This window comes from Diceros bicornis, chromosome 20, assembly GCF_020826845.1.
Source record: "Diceros bicornis minor isolate mBicDic1 chromosome 20, mDicBic1.mat.cur, whole genome shotgun sequence".
Classification (NCBI taxonomy): Eukaryota; Metazoa; Chordata; class Mammalia; order Perissodactyla; family Rhinocerotidae; genus Diceros; species Diceros bicornis.
Genome location: NC_080759.1, coordinates 34,915,487 through 34,934,361, shown reverse-complemented (window position 1 = coordinate 34,934,361; position 18,875 = coordinate 34,915,487). Strand labels below are relative to the sequence as shown.

Sequence of the window (18,875 nt, the reverse complement as noted above, 5' to 3'; positions counted from 1 at the left end):
GCCAGCAGACCACCAGAAACTAGAAGAAAGTCATGAATCAGATTCTCCCTCAGAGCCCTTGGAAGGAACAAACCCCGCCGACACCTTGATCTTGGACTTCTAGCCTCCAGAGCTGTGAGACAACACATTTCTGTTGTTTAAGCCACCCAGTTTGTGGTACTTTGTTACAGAAGCCCTAGAAAACTAATATAGTACCCTAGGTAATTAAAAAAAAATCAGACATGATGAAGAGAATCAACATGACCCCTAACTGGTTTTCTGTGGGTAGCTATTTCAAACAAGGGCACCCATATATGTGTTCTCCAGGAAACCAGGCAGAGCACAGCCTGCTGACGCCTGAGAAGAACCGAGATGTTGGCACTTACAGACGCCCTGCGCCAAGAGAGCAGAGGCAGAAACATCAGGTGTCAGCCCCACAGGAGCACTTTGGATCTTAACTAAAACTGAAGAATACCAAGGGTAAGCAACTCAGAAACGTCTCCCGGCCTTCCACGCTCTGCCTTCCTTCAGTTTGCAGGGTCTCCTGCGGGACTTCATAGGAGAGTTTTCCTTTGCTTCTCATTCTCATTTGGCAACAGATATGCCATGGGCGCTTGTTGCAGCGCCTTCTGTCTGAAGAGCCAGGAAAGCTCCTTTATGAAAAGCGGCATCTGGTCTAATTGGTCACTGTGTACTCCAATGCCCGAGCGAACAGCTCTGCACTCAACAGATTCTCAGTAACTTGGCTAATTGATGGTTTTGTCCATTTGTTTGTGTGCTTTTCTCAGGCACAGACAGGGCAGATTAAAGATCTTCACAGATCCCAGGCACGTCTGCTTTTGGAGGCTCCACCCCACGTCCCACCAAATATATTAAAAACTATCTCTAGTCTCAAATGAAATATAATCTTTTTCTGTAAAAACCATTTGAAAGGCTTTTTATTCTTTTGCTTTTGAAAGTATTTGGTGAGGGGAACTCATTTAATTTATGAGTGGCTCTGATTTCTCAGCAATCATTATGCATAGCCTGGAATTCCAGCCAAGTGAGAAAAGTGGATCTATAAATCGTTTTCAAACATGATACATTTTTTACAAATACTAAGAGCTGTCATATGGTTACATTTTGCAGATGTTTGAGATGCAGTGTGGCAGTGTTCAGAGTAAATGCTCTGCTGCCTGCTTTCAAATCCTGGCTCCACCACTGGGAGGCTGTGTGATCTTGGACAAGTTTCTAAACATCTCTATGCCTCAGTTTCTTCACCTGTAAAATGGCACTAATGAGGCCATGGTGAGGTATTGTGTTAATACCCGTAAGTATTTAGCAATAAGTATTTGCTATTAATATGTAATTAAATATTGATTCTGATTTTGCAGTGTCCTTTGTTTTTATGGAAGCAAAATATTAGCTTTTTTTTCAGGTCTCACACATTTTTGTAGGCCCTTGAAAAATGTGCAGGCCCTAAGCCCCGTGCTCACAGTGCTCCGTGCATAAAATGGCCCTGAGCTCAAGGAGGGAGTTAGATGAAAATGTAGGAAGCCGCAGATCAATTCCCTCAGGACATGTGGGTGCCATTGACTGGATAAGGTTTGCAAAATCAGTATAGCATGGAAAATAGACCATTGTCTTCTTGCTTGATGATAAAGTTACCATTTAGTGAACACTTAACTATTCGCCAGACACCTCGCGAAGAGCTTACACGGATTATCTTCAAGCCTTGTAATACCTTGTCTTTCTAAATGAGAAAAGGCTGAGAGAGGTTTAACATCAGCTCAAGGCCATACAATTAGGGCTTGCCAAGGCTGGAAAACCTAGAAAAATTACTACTCCACTAAATCTATTAGTCTAACTGTCAGGAGAAATAGAGGAATTAATGAACTAGTATCAACCTCATGGAGTTATTTAAGTGTTAAATAAGACAATGGTGTGGAAATCACTCAAAAAATGATTGATGACATTATTTTTTTTCCCATCTGTTCACTAACAAATGATTCTATGTCTAGAGCTTGCTATGTGCCAGGCACTGTACTAGTAAGAATTTTAGAAATATTAACTCATTTAATCCTCATAACTTACCTTGAGTCTAAATACTGTTGTTATCCCCATTTTAGGGATGGAGAAAACAAGTCATAGAAAACTAAAGTAACCCCAGAGAGATTAAATTCACACATCTAATAAGTGGCAGCCAAGATTTGAACCCAGAGGCCATGCCCCAGAGGCCATGCTCTTCACCACTAGACTGGCTGCCTCTCACAAGGCATGTCACTGAGGTGGTATTCCTAGTAGAAGCCATAGAAACTTTGATACCTTGTCTTTGTTTACAACAGAGTCCCCCTTCTTTACCCTTCAAGCCCAGAAGTAGGTTGGGCAAAACCGGGATAAGCTTTTCGGTGTAACTTGAGGTCAGGGGTGGGAATCAAGTGTCCAGAGCGTGAGCTTAGAGGGGAAGGGGCTGGTCATAGCGGGAGGATAGCTCTCCTTAGGGGCAGTCTCTGACTCTCTCTAGCAAGGGAGAGACCCCCTCCTTCCTGCTGGGTCAGGGATGAGTGTGCCAGCACGGCACAGCTGAGCCCACCCTCTTTTCTCCTTCTTTCCAACTTGGTCAGCCCAGGGAGGACCACACTAGGAGCCTCGCAGTTCTTGGATCTTTTGGCCCAGTTATATTATAGCTTCAGACTCATCATAGCTTCAGAGTGACCCAAATGACCCAGTGCAGAATAAATAATAAGGTATTGCTGGCAGCACTACCCTGTATCAATTCATGTTGATCTCAAGACAAAATCCAGACCATAAATACTATGTATAGCAAGAATCACTATATCATCTCTCTTTAAAAAGTATCTGGGCATAGTTAGACTGTCAAAGACATTTCATCATATTCCAGCAAAGCTCATTAGAGGGCTAATGTGTATAGACATTAGCAAGACAGCAGAGGCAAGCAAGGAAAACCATTCAATGAATACTTTGATGCTGATTTAACTAAAAGCATCTTTCCTGACAACATCTCCTGAATAAAGGCAGTGGCTCAGCCTTTCTGCTCAGCTCTGTCAAGTGGAAGCTAGAAACTGGATTCCACGTCTGCTGTCAGTACACTATGCAATGGCCTATATTTGGAACAACAGACACAAGTACTTGTCACACCGTGCCAATTTTTTGGTCCTTCGTTCTCCAGTTAAGGCACATCATTTTGCTCCCCATAAACATGCTCACAATAAGAAGAACTCCTCAGCCAAATACGTAATTGTAGTCTTTTAAAAAAAGCAGGAAATTCTGGCAACTAGTAAATTCTACATGACAAGAATTATTAACTGTTTGGATGCAGCCAAAACATTTTTGGTAAACAGATTTAATGGACCAGTCACAATACCCCATTCAGCCTTATTTTGACAACACTGTAATTTACAGCTATCTAGGTTGGCAGTGGACTAATGGTCAGGCCAGCCACAGACTTTCATTGTACCCTCCCAGGAACAGCAGGGGAATATTCTGGCCTATTGCTGATATGTGCACATGCATCATTGCACATATCAGTAGAACATCTGTATTAGTTTGTAGGTATGCTTTCTTTGCATATACACCTTGGTCTTATCTCTCCCATTTGATAGGAAGTTCCTAAAACATAGGGACCATACTTGCCATTTTTAAAACAATTTTCACCTAGATGCACAAGAGAGCATTCTGTGCAGAATTAGAAGGTAAATAAACCTAAAATGTGACTACAAGCTAATGAAATAGAGTTTTGGAAATAGAAGTGACTGTATTCAAATGAGTGTTTTCTGCTTTCAAATACTTATCTTCAGAGATGGTACCTTTGCTTATACAAATTTTCGAGTACTTTAGATAATACTTTGAGTACCTTTATAAGCTATGAAAAGCAATCTCATTTATTTATAATCAAACATCACTTTTTAAACACAAAGGTTTTATCCAAATTGATCATATTACTTCCTTATCCATCAGACTTAATTCTAATTGACTTTCTGTGGCATTCTCCTGAATCAAATGTTTTCCATTTCTCTGAAGGTGAGTCCCAAAATGAGTTCCTAAGATATTCTGGCCAATGGCCGCTTTATTATGGAAAACATGTGGCTTCCCAAGGAAGCTCATAAGAAGTCAGCATCCATCTATAAATTCTGGCCTGTTGGCTTAAAAAAATCATTTATTTTCTAGTCATTCCTTAGGGCATTGACTGAAATGCGACAGAGAAACACAGCGAGGTCCCCAGGGACTCCAGGACTCTAGGAGAAAAAAGGACTCTATTTCCACCACAGATTCTGGGAGCACAAGACTTGCTAGTACCTGATTCCATGGTAACCCAAAGAAAATCGAAGCCTGGGAGTTTTTCATGACCTTCTAGCCCACTGATTTCTAATTATACTCAGAGAACTAGATCAGAGTAATTTTGGAAAAATGCAACACTTATTTGAATTTATGTGGCTAATGAGAGTAGACGTCCTAAACCTTGGTGAGGCCTGGCCTTGACACAAGCTGAATAGATGGATGATTTGAGAGGCTTCTGCAAGTGTCAAGTGTCCTGCCTGTCATCCCACCATCAGAGCAACAGAACTTTGGTTTTAGTTAACTACAGTAGTTCCAAGGAAACAGAACCATTGGTAAATATTTAACAAACCAGCTCTTGGGGTGGAAGGGGAGCCCTGATTCACAGCTAATGGTTTAATGATGGGCCAGCAAAAATCCTGATGATTTATCAATTAGCTTTTGTGAGCCTGTGTGAGCAGGATCCAGCTCATGCATGGCAGGTATACGGCCATTGTGAGAAGAAGATCCTATAAGATGAAGACAAGCAAGATAGGATACTGGGTGGTGGGGAATACAGGAACCAGGCCAGAGGTGGTAGACGCTGGCCATTGTGCAATTTTACCTAGGGTCACTTTGGATTGGTTGAGGAGGAGGAATGGGTGGGGGGCTGATGAAGCAGGAATAATGCCAGTTTCCCTTTTAATCCCTGAGCTCACCTCACTCCAGCTCCCCACTGTCCAGTCCGACGGACACAAGACGTCTCTGTTGCAGGAGATGAGGGTCTTGGGCTTCAGCAGGTGCTGGCAGTCTTTAGCTGGGAGAGCCTGCTCATCAGAGCCCACGGTCTGGATGCACAGCACTGTTCGCTTCTTCTCTCCATGGGGCCCACATGTTGCCGAACATGCTTCCCATTCCCCTGCCCACCACCTGCAGACACACATGGACATATGAGAAAAGATCACCAAAAGTATATATATATACATTCAATGCAACTACTGGAAAGAAACACAGAAGCGCAGATCACCCAGCTGGGAGGTCCTTGGAGACGACCCAGCCCTCCAGGGGGCGCTCCACCAGTTCAGTCATAGTTTCAGAGCCCAGTAGAGCACCTGGCATAAGTAGATGCTAAGTGAATGTTTTTGAATGAAAAAAAAAATGCCCTCTCTTTTCAGTCAAGAAACCAGAGATCTAGGTTTCTGTTGTGCAACTTCATGCAAGTTTATGCTTACTTTCCTCATCTGTTAAACGAATATAACAATATCAATTTTTTTTGTGTGTGAGGAAGATCAGCCCTGAGCTAACATCCAACGCCAATCCTCCTTTTTTTTTTTTTTGCTGAGGAAGATTGGCCCTGAGCTAACATCCATGCCCATCTTCCTCTACATTTTTTTTTTTATATGTGGGATGCTGCCACAGCATGGCTTGACAAGCGGTGCATCAATGCGTGCCTGGGATCTGAACCTGCAAACCCTGGGCCACTGCAGTGGAGTGTGTGCACTTAACTGCTTGTGCCACTGGGCCTGCCCCAACAACATCCATTTTATACAAGTGTTGTGGATTAAACAAAATACCCATTTATGTACAGTGCATAATACAGAGCCTGATGCATAATAAGAACTCAATCATTTGTTATTATTTATCATTATTTTGACTGTTGCTATTGAGTAAAAGAACCCAATTAGAATCTAGGTCCCCGGCTCTTAATCAAATGTTTTTCCATCCCACTGGGAAGCAGGTACTTCTTACTGACTAAATAGCGCTTACTAATTTTTAATTATTTAGTAGATAGTCAATCAGGGGCCTTGCCTTCATTTTTTTCCCCCTATCTCCCTCAGGCTACCTATTAATATTTTCACTGGTCCCTTTGATAAGAAAGGAGTAAAGAAAGAATAAACTTAAATAAAATAATTTCTCTTTTGTCAGCTGTTCTTGATAAGTTGAACAGTTGAAACCGCTGGCTAAATTCATAGTGGAAAAAACGAGCGTGTGTGCTCCTTCTCTACCACATTATCATGGATGACTGACTCAAGATTCTAGGCTATGGGCCAGTGGTTACACAGAAGTAGCTTTTGAAAGTGGCAGGGAGCCCTCTTGGGAGCCCTCTTTCTTCCTTCTCCATCATTGTGCAAATCTTCCCCAGCACACAGCACAGAACAAGTGCCTTGACCTCCTGTGGTTCAGGTCCACCACAGCGTGGTTGCACAGCCTGTTTCTTCATCCCTCCATGCACTAATAAAATGGGTATTTCTATTTTGCATGGGAAAATAGCACAGCATGTGAAGTCCTTCATTTCTGACTTTAAGGAAGCCTCCTAACATTGAGAGAATATTGAATTTTGAACAAGACAAAACTTTGTACTCTTACTTATGCTTACTAAATATTGGATAGATTTGGGTAGAACTTTTTTTGATTCTCACACTTTTAATCTCAAATTAAAAGTATTAAAAGTAAGCCATTCCTAAATTCTATTATATTCTTCAGTAATAAGTAACTAAGGTTACTTATTTATTCTTTAGTGTTTAACATCTGGCTGTCTTGTGTGGATAAAGTGCTAATAGTGGAACCATATGATACGAAATGAAATGAATGCTCACCGTATTAATCTAATTACTTTGTCCTACCTCTGACATTTCCAAGGGAAGTCAGACACACTGTTGAATAAATAAAATGTCATTCTGGAAGGGCCTTAATCTGAGCTGACAAAGTCTAATTTATCTAATTACTTGCTATAGGGCTTTCAGCTGTGTCACCACAAAGTGATAATGGACCTTTTTGTTTTCTCTTCCTGGAATTTCCTCCACAGTCTCCTGGTGACATTTTGTGTATATTTGTCACTAGTTTTAAGTGAAAACCATCCTCTTTATTTCCCAGCAAAGGTCTTCCAGGCCAAGGGCTCAGGAGCCGTTGCCAAGTTGTTCTCCGTTGTCCATCTCATTCTTTCTGGTGTCTGCCATAATCCCCTCTCTTCTGGGAGTTTTCTGATAGAATATGGTTAAAATGCTCTGAGTGGTGAGAAGGGCAATATCACATGCAAAGAACTCGGCAAGACAAAAGACCCGTCCCAATCATTTATTTACCCCAACAAGACATCCTCTCTGGTTTCATCATCTTAGAATTAACAACCTAATCTGACTTTTTCTGTTTTTGCCATTGATTTTTCTCTTACCAGTATGCCGATGATACCTAACACACAACTGGATAATTTATCATACATCATCTTGTATTGCTCTTTAGTCCTATACATTAGTCAACCTCATCATCCCAGTTACAATATAAAAGTACTAAGGACTGGGCTATATCAGTGATTCTCACTGTATCAACACTTGGGGAGCTTTGAAAAGTTATCAATTTGCAGGCCCCACTGCAGACCGGTTGACTAGAATCTCTTAGAAATAAGGCCAGGTTGTCGGTTATTTAAGAGTTCTGTGATGACTTTTATATGAATTCAGGGTTAGAAACCACTGGTGTTCTTGGTATCAAATAAATGGATTTGACTATCTTTAAATTGTTCACCAAAGAACGGACTCTGTTGTTTTAGTATGGGTTATGTATAATATAGAAGTGTATTATATCACATATTATAGAATATGTGCAATATAGTGAGTGTGTGTGCATACGTGTGTGTGTGTGTGTTGAGATCCTTGAAGAGCATGGAGTTGTTCTGGAAGAGTCAGTTGCAGTTTGGACACCCTCTGAGATCAAGTGGAAGGATAGGGTGAAGAACCTATCTCCTTTCTTTATCTTCTACCACTACCATACCAGTGCTTGTTCAGGCAGCTCTGACTACCCATAAACCAATAAAATATAAACTCTATCTAATCCTCATAACTCAGAAAACTGAAAGTCCAAATCTGAATTTGTTAAACTCTTAGTCAGAATAGTAATTTCCTTAAAAAATATCAACTTTCATAATTACTATCTTTGTACTAATCTTTTCCCTAATAGCATTTACATTACAAAATCCAATTCAACTGACATTCCAAATTCCAATATAACAGCCATTATTACAATATAAGCACCATTGCTTCCTTGCCCTTTATACACAGTGTCTCCATATTCTAACTGAATCCTGTTCGTCCCACCTCATTTTCTCTAGCTTTCTTGTTGTCCCCTACACGGACCATGCTCATTCCTCTCTCCACTTTCACGGACTTTTCCCAGTCTCAGTGACCCCACTCCTTTCATTTAGATCAGTGGTTCTCAACCAATGGAGATTCCCAGAGCCCCTTCCCCAAGGTACATTTGGGAATGCTTGAAGACATTTTCGGTTGTCACAAATGAGGATGGTGTGTACTATTGGCATCTAGTGGTTAAAGGACAAGGAAGCTGCTAATATTCTACAATGCACAGGACAGCCCCCACAACAAAGAATTGCCCAGCCTAAAGTGGCTACAGTGCTGAGGCTGAGAAATCCTGATTTAAATCATGGGCCATTCTTTTTACACTGAAACCTACATGCAGCTGCCAGGGTGGAATGAATTGCTATCAGAGGTTTGCTGAGCACTCTGGATATGCTGAGCCCCATCACAGCTGTAGCCTGGCAGAGCTTTGCTTTGCTGTAAACCAAAGTTCAGAGAGAAGTCAATAGGAAGAAGAGACTCAAATGACCTCTTTCTGGAGTCAGATATACTTTAAATTCCAAAGAATTTCTGTCTTGACAGCTTACTCTATCCGGGAACATGCTACACAAGACTTTCACCCTGAAAGCCACTGACAACGTAATACATATTTTTTATGTTTAGATTAACAGAAGATTTTATTAAATCTTTAAAAACATCTGTCTTAAATACTCATTTGGGAAAGAACACAGAATGTCTTTGGATGCAGAAACAAATTATTACTGAAGGATAATAATCCAGAAATAAAAAAGATTAAATCTTGCACATGAAATCATTTTAGGAGGGGGAAATGACAGCTCTGAATGATGGGTACGAACTTTTCAGATATCATGAAAATTAGGTGACAGAGGAAGAGGCTTCAACTTGAAATTCATATCCAAGGAAACTGTTGGACTAAGCTTGCAAAAACAAATATTAACTCAGCAATCAACTTTTATTTTTCATTTACTCCCTAAAAAAGAAAATTAACTTAATTTTCTTTCTTTAATCCCTCTGTGAATTTGTAGGCATGATTTAGCTTTGAGGTTAGAATTTTCTGCTTGTTTATAACATTTTTATTGTGTTTTAATGTGTGAGAAATATTTTAAATTTTGAGATTCTGGTTTTAGCACCAAAACCTGCTCATCCTGAGATCCTGGGCAGCAGCATGGTGTGGCAGCACCAGCACAGACTTCTCAGCAGACTGATCTAGGTTCAAATCTAAACTCGACCACTTGTAGCTAAGCGACTTGGGAAAATTTTGGTGAAGGCTGTAGTGTCCTTAGCTATACAACGGCATAAAAATATCTACCAATCAGGGCTGCTAACAAGAGTAAATGATTGGGCAATATGGAAAAGGCTGGAAGAAGAATGGGTTCTCAATCCAGCAATCGCGCTCCTTGGTATTTACCCAAAGGAGCAGAAAACTTACGTCCACACAAAAACCTGCATATGGATATGTATAGCAGCTTTATCATAATTGCCAAAACTTGGAGGCAACCAAGATGTCCATCAGAAGGTGAATGGATAAACTGTGGTATATCCAGACAATAAAATATTATTCACACTAAAAAGAAATGAGCTATCAAGCCACAAAAAGACATGGAGGAACCTTAAATGCATATTAATAGGTGAAAGAAGCCAATCTGAAAAAGCTACATACTGTACAAGTCCCATTATATGACATTCTGGAAAAGACAAAACTACAGAGACAGTGAAAAGATCAGTGGTTTCCAAGGGGAGGAGGAGGTAGCGATGAATAGGCGGAGCACAGAGGATTTCTAGGGCAGTGAAAATACCCATTATAATGATGGATATATGTCATTATATATTTGTCCAAACCCATAGAATGTACAACACCAAGAGTGAACCCTCAGGTAAACTATGGACGTTGGGTGATTGTGATGTGTCAATGTGGATTCATCAATAAAAAATTAAAAAGCAAAAGAAAAAAGAAAAACAGCAGGTTCATAAAAATTGTTAGTTTCCTCTCTACCTCTTTACCCCGGGGGAATGGCATCCAATTTCTTTGAACTTACATCTCTTCATAGACCAACCAGGGATAATATCTACCCTCTAGCCCCTGACTATTTCATATATATTTGGGAAGCTGAAATGCAATCATAAATAAGAAGGACTTCTGTAAATTAACCATTATGTTGGAATATTTCATGGAATTCTATTCAGTTTATCATATCCTACTTCAGAATACATTTTCAGAAATTGTACCTGCTATGTGTTGTGTTTAGTTAACATTTTCAGGAGTCAAAATCTCTGACCATGTTAGAGAGCCTTATCTATTTCAACAGAAACGAACTGCATAATAGAAGCACCATAGGTCACTTTGCTAGTTGTTACTTTTGATAAAGATTTTAGTCCAGATGCATTAAATAAACAAATATGGATTCTGAGGAAGGAATATATATGCAACACGAAGACAAAATAAATATTCAAAATGAAATTTCAATAAAATTAGCTAGCTGGAGTCAAGCAATCCCCTAAATACAGGTACCATAAATTTGAAACACAAATGTATGTATGTATGTACGTGTGTGTGTGTGTGTGTATCACCTTGGATATAAAAACAAAAACAAGGGCAAACATTTTACTTTTGGAGTTATCACTATTGGGACCATTAATATCCCTCTCTGAATGCTGTGCCTTTAGCTTCAGGTCTGAACTGGGTTAATTCAGGCTTGATCTGCTAATCTGCTTTTGTTGATCTTTAATGACCATAAGCTGGGGCCCAGGCACTAATCATGTACAGAAAGAGCTTCAAAGGAACTCAGACCTTGGGATATAGATACCAGACAGAGGGAAAAGTAGCTTGAATCAAAGCAAAAAGTGCTACCAAACGACAAAGATTTAAAAAGACTCGTCAAATTGCTTATGCTCACTCCTCTTTCTTAAGTATAATCTTCAAATTGTTTGGAGGGAATTGGAGGAAATTATGTTCCCAACACAACAGCAGAAGCTGGGGATGAGATGGGCTGTTTTCCTCCCTTGAAGCGTGACGATGTGGAACGGCAGAAGCAGCAGCTGCAAAAATGGTCATCAGCTCCCCAAGAAAGCCTGGGCGTTGGATGCCGCATTTGTGCAGTGGGGACTGCACAGTGGCGGTGTAGTAGCCCAGCTCTTGTTGTGGCCATCAGCGCTTCCATTTTAAATGCCAGGGCTTCATTACCAACTGTATGAGAGGAGGCTGCACAGTGGGTCCGTTGCAAAAATTTGCTCTGAATCAGCAAGCGTTCATGCACTCTGCTTAAGAAGCGTTCCAGGAAAGAAAAGTATCATTTACCTTGTACTAACCATACTGCTCTTAGAACTGAGAGATGAGATGTCAATTAGTCACAAGGCCTAAAGGAGGACAGAGAACATAAGGACAGTGACCAGGAAGCAGGGCGTTGGTGAGGCATCCAGACGCCTGACTGCGGGGCCAAGCCCTGACAACAACAGCTCCATCTTGCCGACGTATATGGATCTCATAGCCTTCCCGGCTGTAAGCTTCCTTAGGAAGTGACATATTTGTGCTATCCCAAAAAATCCTTTGCCACACACTCTGAAGAAACATTAATCACATGCTTTTCCAAGCTCTGGAACTTCTATGACTTGGTGGAGAGATCTCAGCTCTTCCCCAGCTTTCACATTATGCTTGTACTAAGCTGCCTGTATTAGTTTCCCAGTGCTGCTGTGCCAAATTACCACAACCTTGGTGGCTTGAAACAACAGGAATCTAGTTTCTTATAGTTCTGGAGGCCAGACATCCCAAACAGTATTAACTGGATGAAATCAAAGTGTCAGCAGGGCTGCACTCCCTGTGGAGACTCTTGGGAAGATCCATTCCTTGTCTTTCAGTTTGTGGTGGCTGCCAGCATTCCTTGGCTTGTGGCCCATCACTCCAATCTTTAAGGCCAGCATCTTCAAATCTCTCTCTGCTCCGTGTTCACCTTCGTGAACCTCCGTTCACGAAGCACCTCCGTGCTCGCCTTCTCCTCTGTGTGTATGAGTGTGTGTGGGTGAAATCTCCCTCTGCCTCTCTCTTATAAGGACACTTGTGATAGCATTTAGGGCCCAAGTGGATAATTCAGGATAATCTCCCCATTTCAAGACCTTTTCACTTAATCACATGTGCAAAGACCCTTTTTCCAAATAAGGTAACATTTGCAGGCTCCAGGGATCAGGACGTGGATATCTTGGGGGCTATTTTTCAGCCCGCCACATGGCCACATTCAGGGCCAGTTTCAAGTCCACAGAGCTCAGCCTGTATCACTTAAGAATTCCTTTATCAAGGCTCCTCCTCTGTATCCACCAGGCTTCAGCCTCAGCTCATCTCCTGTCCTTCAGCCTCTGGACTCTTGCCCCAATATCCACCTCCTTCGAGCACTGGTTGATTCTTATTATAAGGTTACCTTCAACTAGAAAGTTCTGGTAATTAGAGTGCAGAGGTAGGTAAGGAAAACCATCCTTATGGGAAGTAAAATCTGAAAATGGTGAAGCCAGGTTTTTAGCAGCAAATGAATAGGAAAATGTCGGGCACAGACTAATGTTTGTTCTAAAACAGAGAGCTGATACCGAATCCACAGTCTTCTTTTACAGTGTTGCTTTTATGTAAACAGCCGATGTCCTCAGCTCTACCTGGGCCTCAGCAGATAAGTGCCTGCATCAAAATCTTTTGGTGCCCACCACATCTAGCACAGTGTTTGCTTTGCTTTAGACACAGACCAAATAAGGGGAGAGGTACATGCCTCTCTTTGGTGGGTCTGCTGTATGTAGACCTTGGGCAGGCTTACAGCTAGCCAGCCTTGGATTCAAACCTCTGCTATCTACTAGTTGCATGATACTCAGTGAGGTAATGAACATTTCTTCCTCTGTAAAATTGGCATAATAATAGTTATTTTCCAAGTAGTTGAAAACAATAAAGAGAATATATGAGGCATCTCTAAAACATTGCCAAGAGTGAAGTAGGTGCTTAAAAAAAGACCCATTGTTGGGCCGGCCTGGGGGCACAGCGGTTAAGTGCACAGGCTCTGCTGTGGCGGCCGGGGGTTCGGATCCCAGGCGCGCACCAACGCACTGCCTGTCAAGCCATGCTGTGGTGGCGTCCCATATAAAGTAGAGGAAGATGGGCACAAATGTTAGCCCAGGGCCAGTCTTCCTCAGCAAAAAGAGGAGGATTGGTGACAGATGTTAGCTCAGGGCTAATCTTCCTCACAAAAAATCCCATTGTTTTCTTCTACTACACTTTCACAACACTTCTGGTTCAACATATGTGTGGATTTTCCACAGCAAGAAATCCTGACACTGTCTGGAGTTAACACAGACCCCACAGGTTAAGGGCTGTGTCCCACATCACTGCTCCTCACCCCCACTGTCAGACACTAATTGCAAGTCCAGGTTGTCACCTGTGCTTCTTTCCGACCTACTGGCTATAAACAGTGGGTTCCTATGACCCTCTCCTCAGGTTTGATAATTCGCTAGAGTTGCTCACAGAACTCAGGAAAGTATTTTATTTACTAGATTACTGGTGTATTGTAAAAGCATACAACTCAGGAACAGCCAGATGGAAGAGATGCATGGGGCAAGGTATGGAGGAAAGAGCACAGAGCTGCCATACCCTCTTCAGGTGTCCCATCCTCCCAGCACCTCCATGGGTTCAGCAACCCAGAAGTTCTCCACACGCCTTTGGTTAGGGTTTTTCATGGAGGCTTCAATACAAGGGCATGACTGATTAAATCATTAGCCATTAGTGATTAACTCAATCTCCAGCCCCTCTCCTCTCCCTACTAGGTAAGGGGGTGGGGCTGAAAGTTCCAACCCTCTAACCATATGGTTGGGTCCTCTGGCAACCAGCCCTCATCCCGAGGCTATCCAGGAAGCCCCAGCCACCAGTCATCTCATCGGTGTACAGAAAGACACTTACCCCTTCCACTGCAGAGATTCCAAAGGTTTTAGGAGCTCTGCCAGGAACCAGGGATAGAAACCAAATATATATCTTTTATTATATCACAATATCACAGTGCTCAATAAATGGTAACTGTTATATGGTTATTATCACCATTGTAACTCTCATGGGAAATGAACGCTTAGCAGATATTTGCTGGTAACATTAAGGCCAAGGCAGACTACGTAAAACAACAAAAAATGAGAACCCTCAGGGATCCTCAGGGATAAAATTAGATTCAGGAAATAAGTAGCTGTGGTTTTAAGAAGGTAGCCAATCCACCAGAGAGAGTGGTTTTGAAAAGTGAGGCAATGTTGGGGAAGGCCATCAAAAAGATGTGACCACCAGTCGACCTGTGACTTGGGCCCAGGCAACTGGGAGGCTCCCTCAGCCTCTCGTCTTTGGAATGTGCATTCTCCTCTCCTTCCCCACTCCCAGAGGCTGCCCCAAAGGTGCAGCCTCGAGACAGTAATATGGTGATGAGACTATCTGGGCTGGGCATGCGACTAAACCCAGTCAAGCTCCCCTGTGTGTGACTGAACCTGGTTAAGGCCTCAATATGAACTTTTAGGATTTGGAGGGTAGGTGTGGAAGTCTACTCATCTTGTAGCCACCCAAAACAAGCCTCATAAGTAAGTTCCCTTGCTTATTAAACCTGTCACCTACCAATCTGGAGTGGCTTGGCTTTTTTTTTCCCCTTGGTCTCTGCCTGCTCTCTGAGACGGGTTTCCAAGGACACCTGAGAAGATTTGGGGAGGTTGCATAGCAACAGGCAAGAATCCCAGGCTTGGGTGTAGTGGTTGCTATCTAACGAGTGCAGAAGGAATTTATTGGTAGAGGGTCATGAACTTTGAGGGAGAATGAGTATGATGGAAGCACGTGAACTCTGCAGAGTAGAAAGCTATCAATTAGCTCTAAGAAAGGATGCTCTTTCCTGGCTCACTCTTCCCTGAGAAGGTATTATAGAAACTGCAATTACATATAAAATCTAGTGCTGGCCTAATCTTGTCCTCAAGTTCCTAGTTCTTCCCAGTAAAGAGATACAGGGAAGATCCACGGCAAGGTGAGGTGACGGCAGCACTTCTGTCCTGCCTCGGTAGAGGTGGGGTCCAGCTCTGGACCTCACAGCCCGCCTCTGACCCAGAAGAAACCACAGAACTGGAGAGAGAATGAACCTACTGACTCTGAGACGAGAACACCCTGGCCTCTGGGTACTGCCTGTTGGAACCTATAAGAGACTGACACTGCTTGCCTTAACTGACTTGTCTAGACTCTCCTTTTTTATCCAGTTCTTTGGTATTTATCACCTTCTTCCAGCTCTTCTTTAGAATTCAGCCTGTCACTTGTTTGATTTATGATATCAACTAGCCTCCTCCTGTTTAAGTAAACTCCTCTTAGCCTGTCTTCTTAGGACTGGAATGAATGCCTCTGGGATCTGCAACCTAAATACATCTCTGTTTAAGGTCACTAGAGAATGTAGACACGCCACAGAATTCATTCTTTCCTTCTTTCCCTTTCCTTCTCGTCCCTTCTTTCTTCTTTCTCTCCTTTTCTCTTCCTCTCTCCCTCTCTTTCTCTCTTTTCAACATAAGCCCTTCATAATAACATCCCAGCTACCTTCGAGAATCTCAATATCTTGAACCAATATGGTTAACAGCAATGAGTAGCTGTATAACGGTGGTTCTCAACCAAGGGTGATTTTGCCCTGTGGGAGACATTTGGCAAATGTTTGGGGACATTTTTGGTTGTCATAACCTAGATGAGGTAGAGGAGGGATGCTACTAACATCTAAGTGGATACAGGCCAGGGATATTGCTAAACATCCTACAATGCACAGGATGGCCCCCCACAACAAATACTTTTCCAGCCCCAATGTCAATAGTGCTGAGATTGAGAAAGCCTGCTCTGTAAGTCCACTCTTTCAGGCAGCCTAAAGCGCAAATAGGTGCTGTGATCTTGATAAATAAATGAAAAGCAATAGGATATATTGGAGTATATGAGGAAGCCATTTGGTGTAAAACTAATTTGGCCTGATCTTGTTTTTCCAAAAGGGCCTGACGTGGCCTGTTGAGCATGCGCTGTACATCTGCTTTAAACATTTACAATGTCCCAAAGACAAGAATGATGCCTTGAAAGATAGGGATGTAGCTTCTTCCCATATCGTCATTTCTTTAAGGATAAGCATCTCTTCCTGGGAACTAAGGATTAAATTACCCACCTGCTGTGCTCACCTTGTGACCACTGGCCTGCTGACCACCGACCTGCTGTGCCAGCTAAGCATCTCATGACAACTGTAAGTGGGACATTCCTATCATATGTGATGTATGCTCTTTGTTCCAAGATGGTGTATAACCACTCTGTACACCCCACTTCTTTCGTGCCCTTCCTTCCCTGGGCAAGGAAGGCTCTGGGCTAGTCCTCAGATCTGGGTCATAATAAACTTACCCCAATTTTGATTTATAGATTGATTATGGATTATTTGTGTTGACAATCTGAAGGTGTCAACGTGTTGTCTGGAGGCTACTGTTGCACGGGTGAAGTAGTCTTGGAAAAGCCACACCCATTAGCAAAAGAACTTTTGGGTGACCTACACAGCATTCTCTTCAACAACGCTTTGGGACTTAGTCTTACCAAATAATTAAACACAGAATATACCAGCTTTGTAAGAAATACTGCTCTCTGGGTAGAAAGAGTCCTCACTCACAGCATGCCACAGGCTCCAACAGCAGAGCCACAGAAACCTGTAACAGTTCTCCTGTATTTATTCTAATAACAAAGCCACACAGCCTTCCTTTATCACCGAGCATTGGATTACCACTAAATCTGACACCACTCGAGGCAGACACACGGAGCTCCAGCTGCTATCAATGGTTACCTGGGTGGACAATCCTTTTCATAGCACTTCTTCTGTCTCCCATTGGGCTGTGTTTCTGGGTCACAAAATGTAGCCTTCACCGTCCCGTGGCCCTTCTTCACACAAAGGGCAGTCTGGCGGCGGATACCTGGGTTCGGGAAGAAAGGTTCACATGTATTGAATCCTGACCCCACATGCTCCATGTCAGGTGAGGACTCTCATCGTGTCAAGTGCTTATGGCTAATGAGAAAGTTGTCCATAAGTTACTTGGTTTTTAAAGTAGGGATGAGGAATGGAGACTTCCTATCCACCTGTGCTGCAGCTGGCCATGGGTGGAAGAGATCTTACTTAGGAAGGACTACAGATAACACAGGTAGATTAATATATAACTTAATATGGAGATTGCAATCTGGCTGTGGGTCCAAGACTAACACATATATGCTAAATAAAAAACAAAGTGAGATTTAAATAATGAAAGCAGATATCATCACCAAGTGTTACAATTGCTACATTATTAGTTTAATAAAGGAATAAAAGAGGTAGGGACCTTTATATTAGTTGGGGTTAATAAACTCTGAAAGACAGAAATAAAATTCAAAAAAAATGTTGTGAAGCTTGAGAGGTTATGTTTTTTAAAGTAGAGGATTTTGATAGCAGAGACTGATAACACTGCTGCCTTCTGAAACCAGGTCGGTAATGTGAGTAAGAGAAGCACACAGGGGGTGGAGGGTCTACAAGCAAACCAAGCACATCTGTAGCTGGACTTGACTTTGGATATAGAATAACAGCTAACATGTAGTGCTTGCCTTGTCCGAGGTGCTGTTCAAAACTGTATGTGTGTGTGTGTGTGTGTGTGTGTGTGTGTGTACATATATATATATATCCCAGACAAATATATATACATATATGTATATAAATATATATATAATGTATTACCTATTTTCTATTATAATATATAATAACTGAAACCTCACAACAACCTAATGAGGACAACACTATCATTATTGCTATCTGACAGATGAAGAAACTGAGGCACAATGAAGTCACACAGGTTGAGAAAGGAAAAGGACCACTGGCTTTCCTAACTAGGATATCATTAGCAAAAGAACTTAGAGGAGTGGCCAAAATGTCATGGATTGAGAGGTGAAGGGGCAGAGAGGAAGAGAGTCATCACCTGTCTTGAAAGTGCTAACACTTCAGTGTTAAATGTGAAACACTGGGTGAGAAGACTTAAGACTGAGACCCCTGGGGACAGAGCCATCAGCTTGCACAAAGGTTGGCACCCTGAGCTCTCAGGGCATCCAGGCATGGAGTGGGCTCCTTGGTGTACAGAACTCCAGAATTGAAAAGGCCATGAGTACACCAATAAGCTGGCCACCTCCTCACGTTAGCACCAAGGACATCGAGGGGCTTCCCCACAGCTTCACAGCTGGCAGGACCCAAACTGGGGCCATCTCTCTTACTTCTCATCGCTTCACATTCCCTCACCATGGACTCAGTCCAACTCGATCACCCAGGCTGGCTCACATACTAAGATGCCAGAGATGGCACGTCACCATTTAAAAATGTCAGAGGGGAGCCAGCCCTGATGGCCTAGTGGTTAAAGTTCGGCACGCTCTGCTTCCGTGGCCTGGGTTCAGTTCCCGGTCATGGAACCACACCACTCATCTGTCAGTTGCCATGCTGTGGCAGCAGCTCACATAGAGGAACTAGAAGGACTTACAACTAGAATATACAACTATGTACT

At 42.4% G+C, this 18,875-nt stretch overlaps 1 protein-coding gene across 2 annotated transcripts in view; it reads right to left on the bottom strand.

Annotated features, from left to right (window-relative positions):
* ADAMTS12 (ADAM metallopeptidase with thrombospondin type 1 motif 12) overlaps positions 1-18,875 on the bottom strand; it is a 315,991-nt gene that overhangs the window by 44,733 nt on the left and 252,383 nt on the right. For both annotated transcript variants that reach the window (XM_058564273.1, XM_058564274.1), the window contains exons 17-18: positions 17,150-17,276; positions 4,953-5,163 (exon numbers count right to left, since the gene is read on the bottom strand). In XM_058564273.1, the coding sequence (XP_058420256.1) occupies positions 4,953-5,163; positions 17,150-17,276 (338 nt within the window). The remainder of the gene's footprint in view (positions 1-4,952; positions 5,164-17,149; positions 17,277-18,875) is intronic.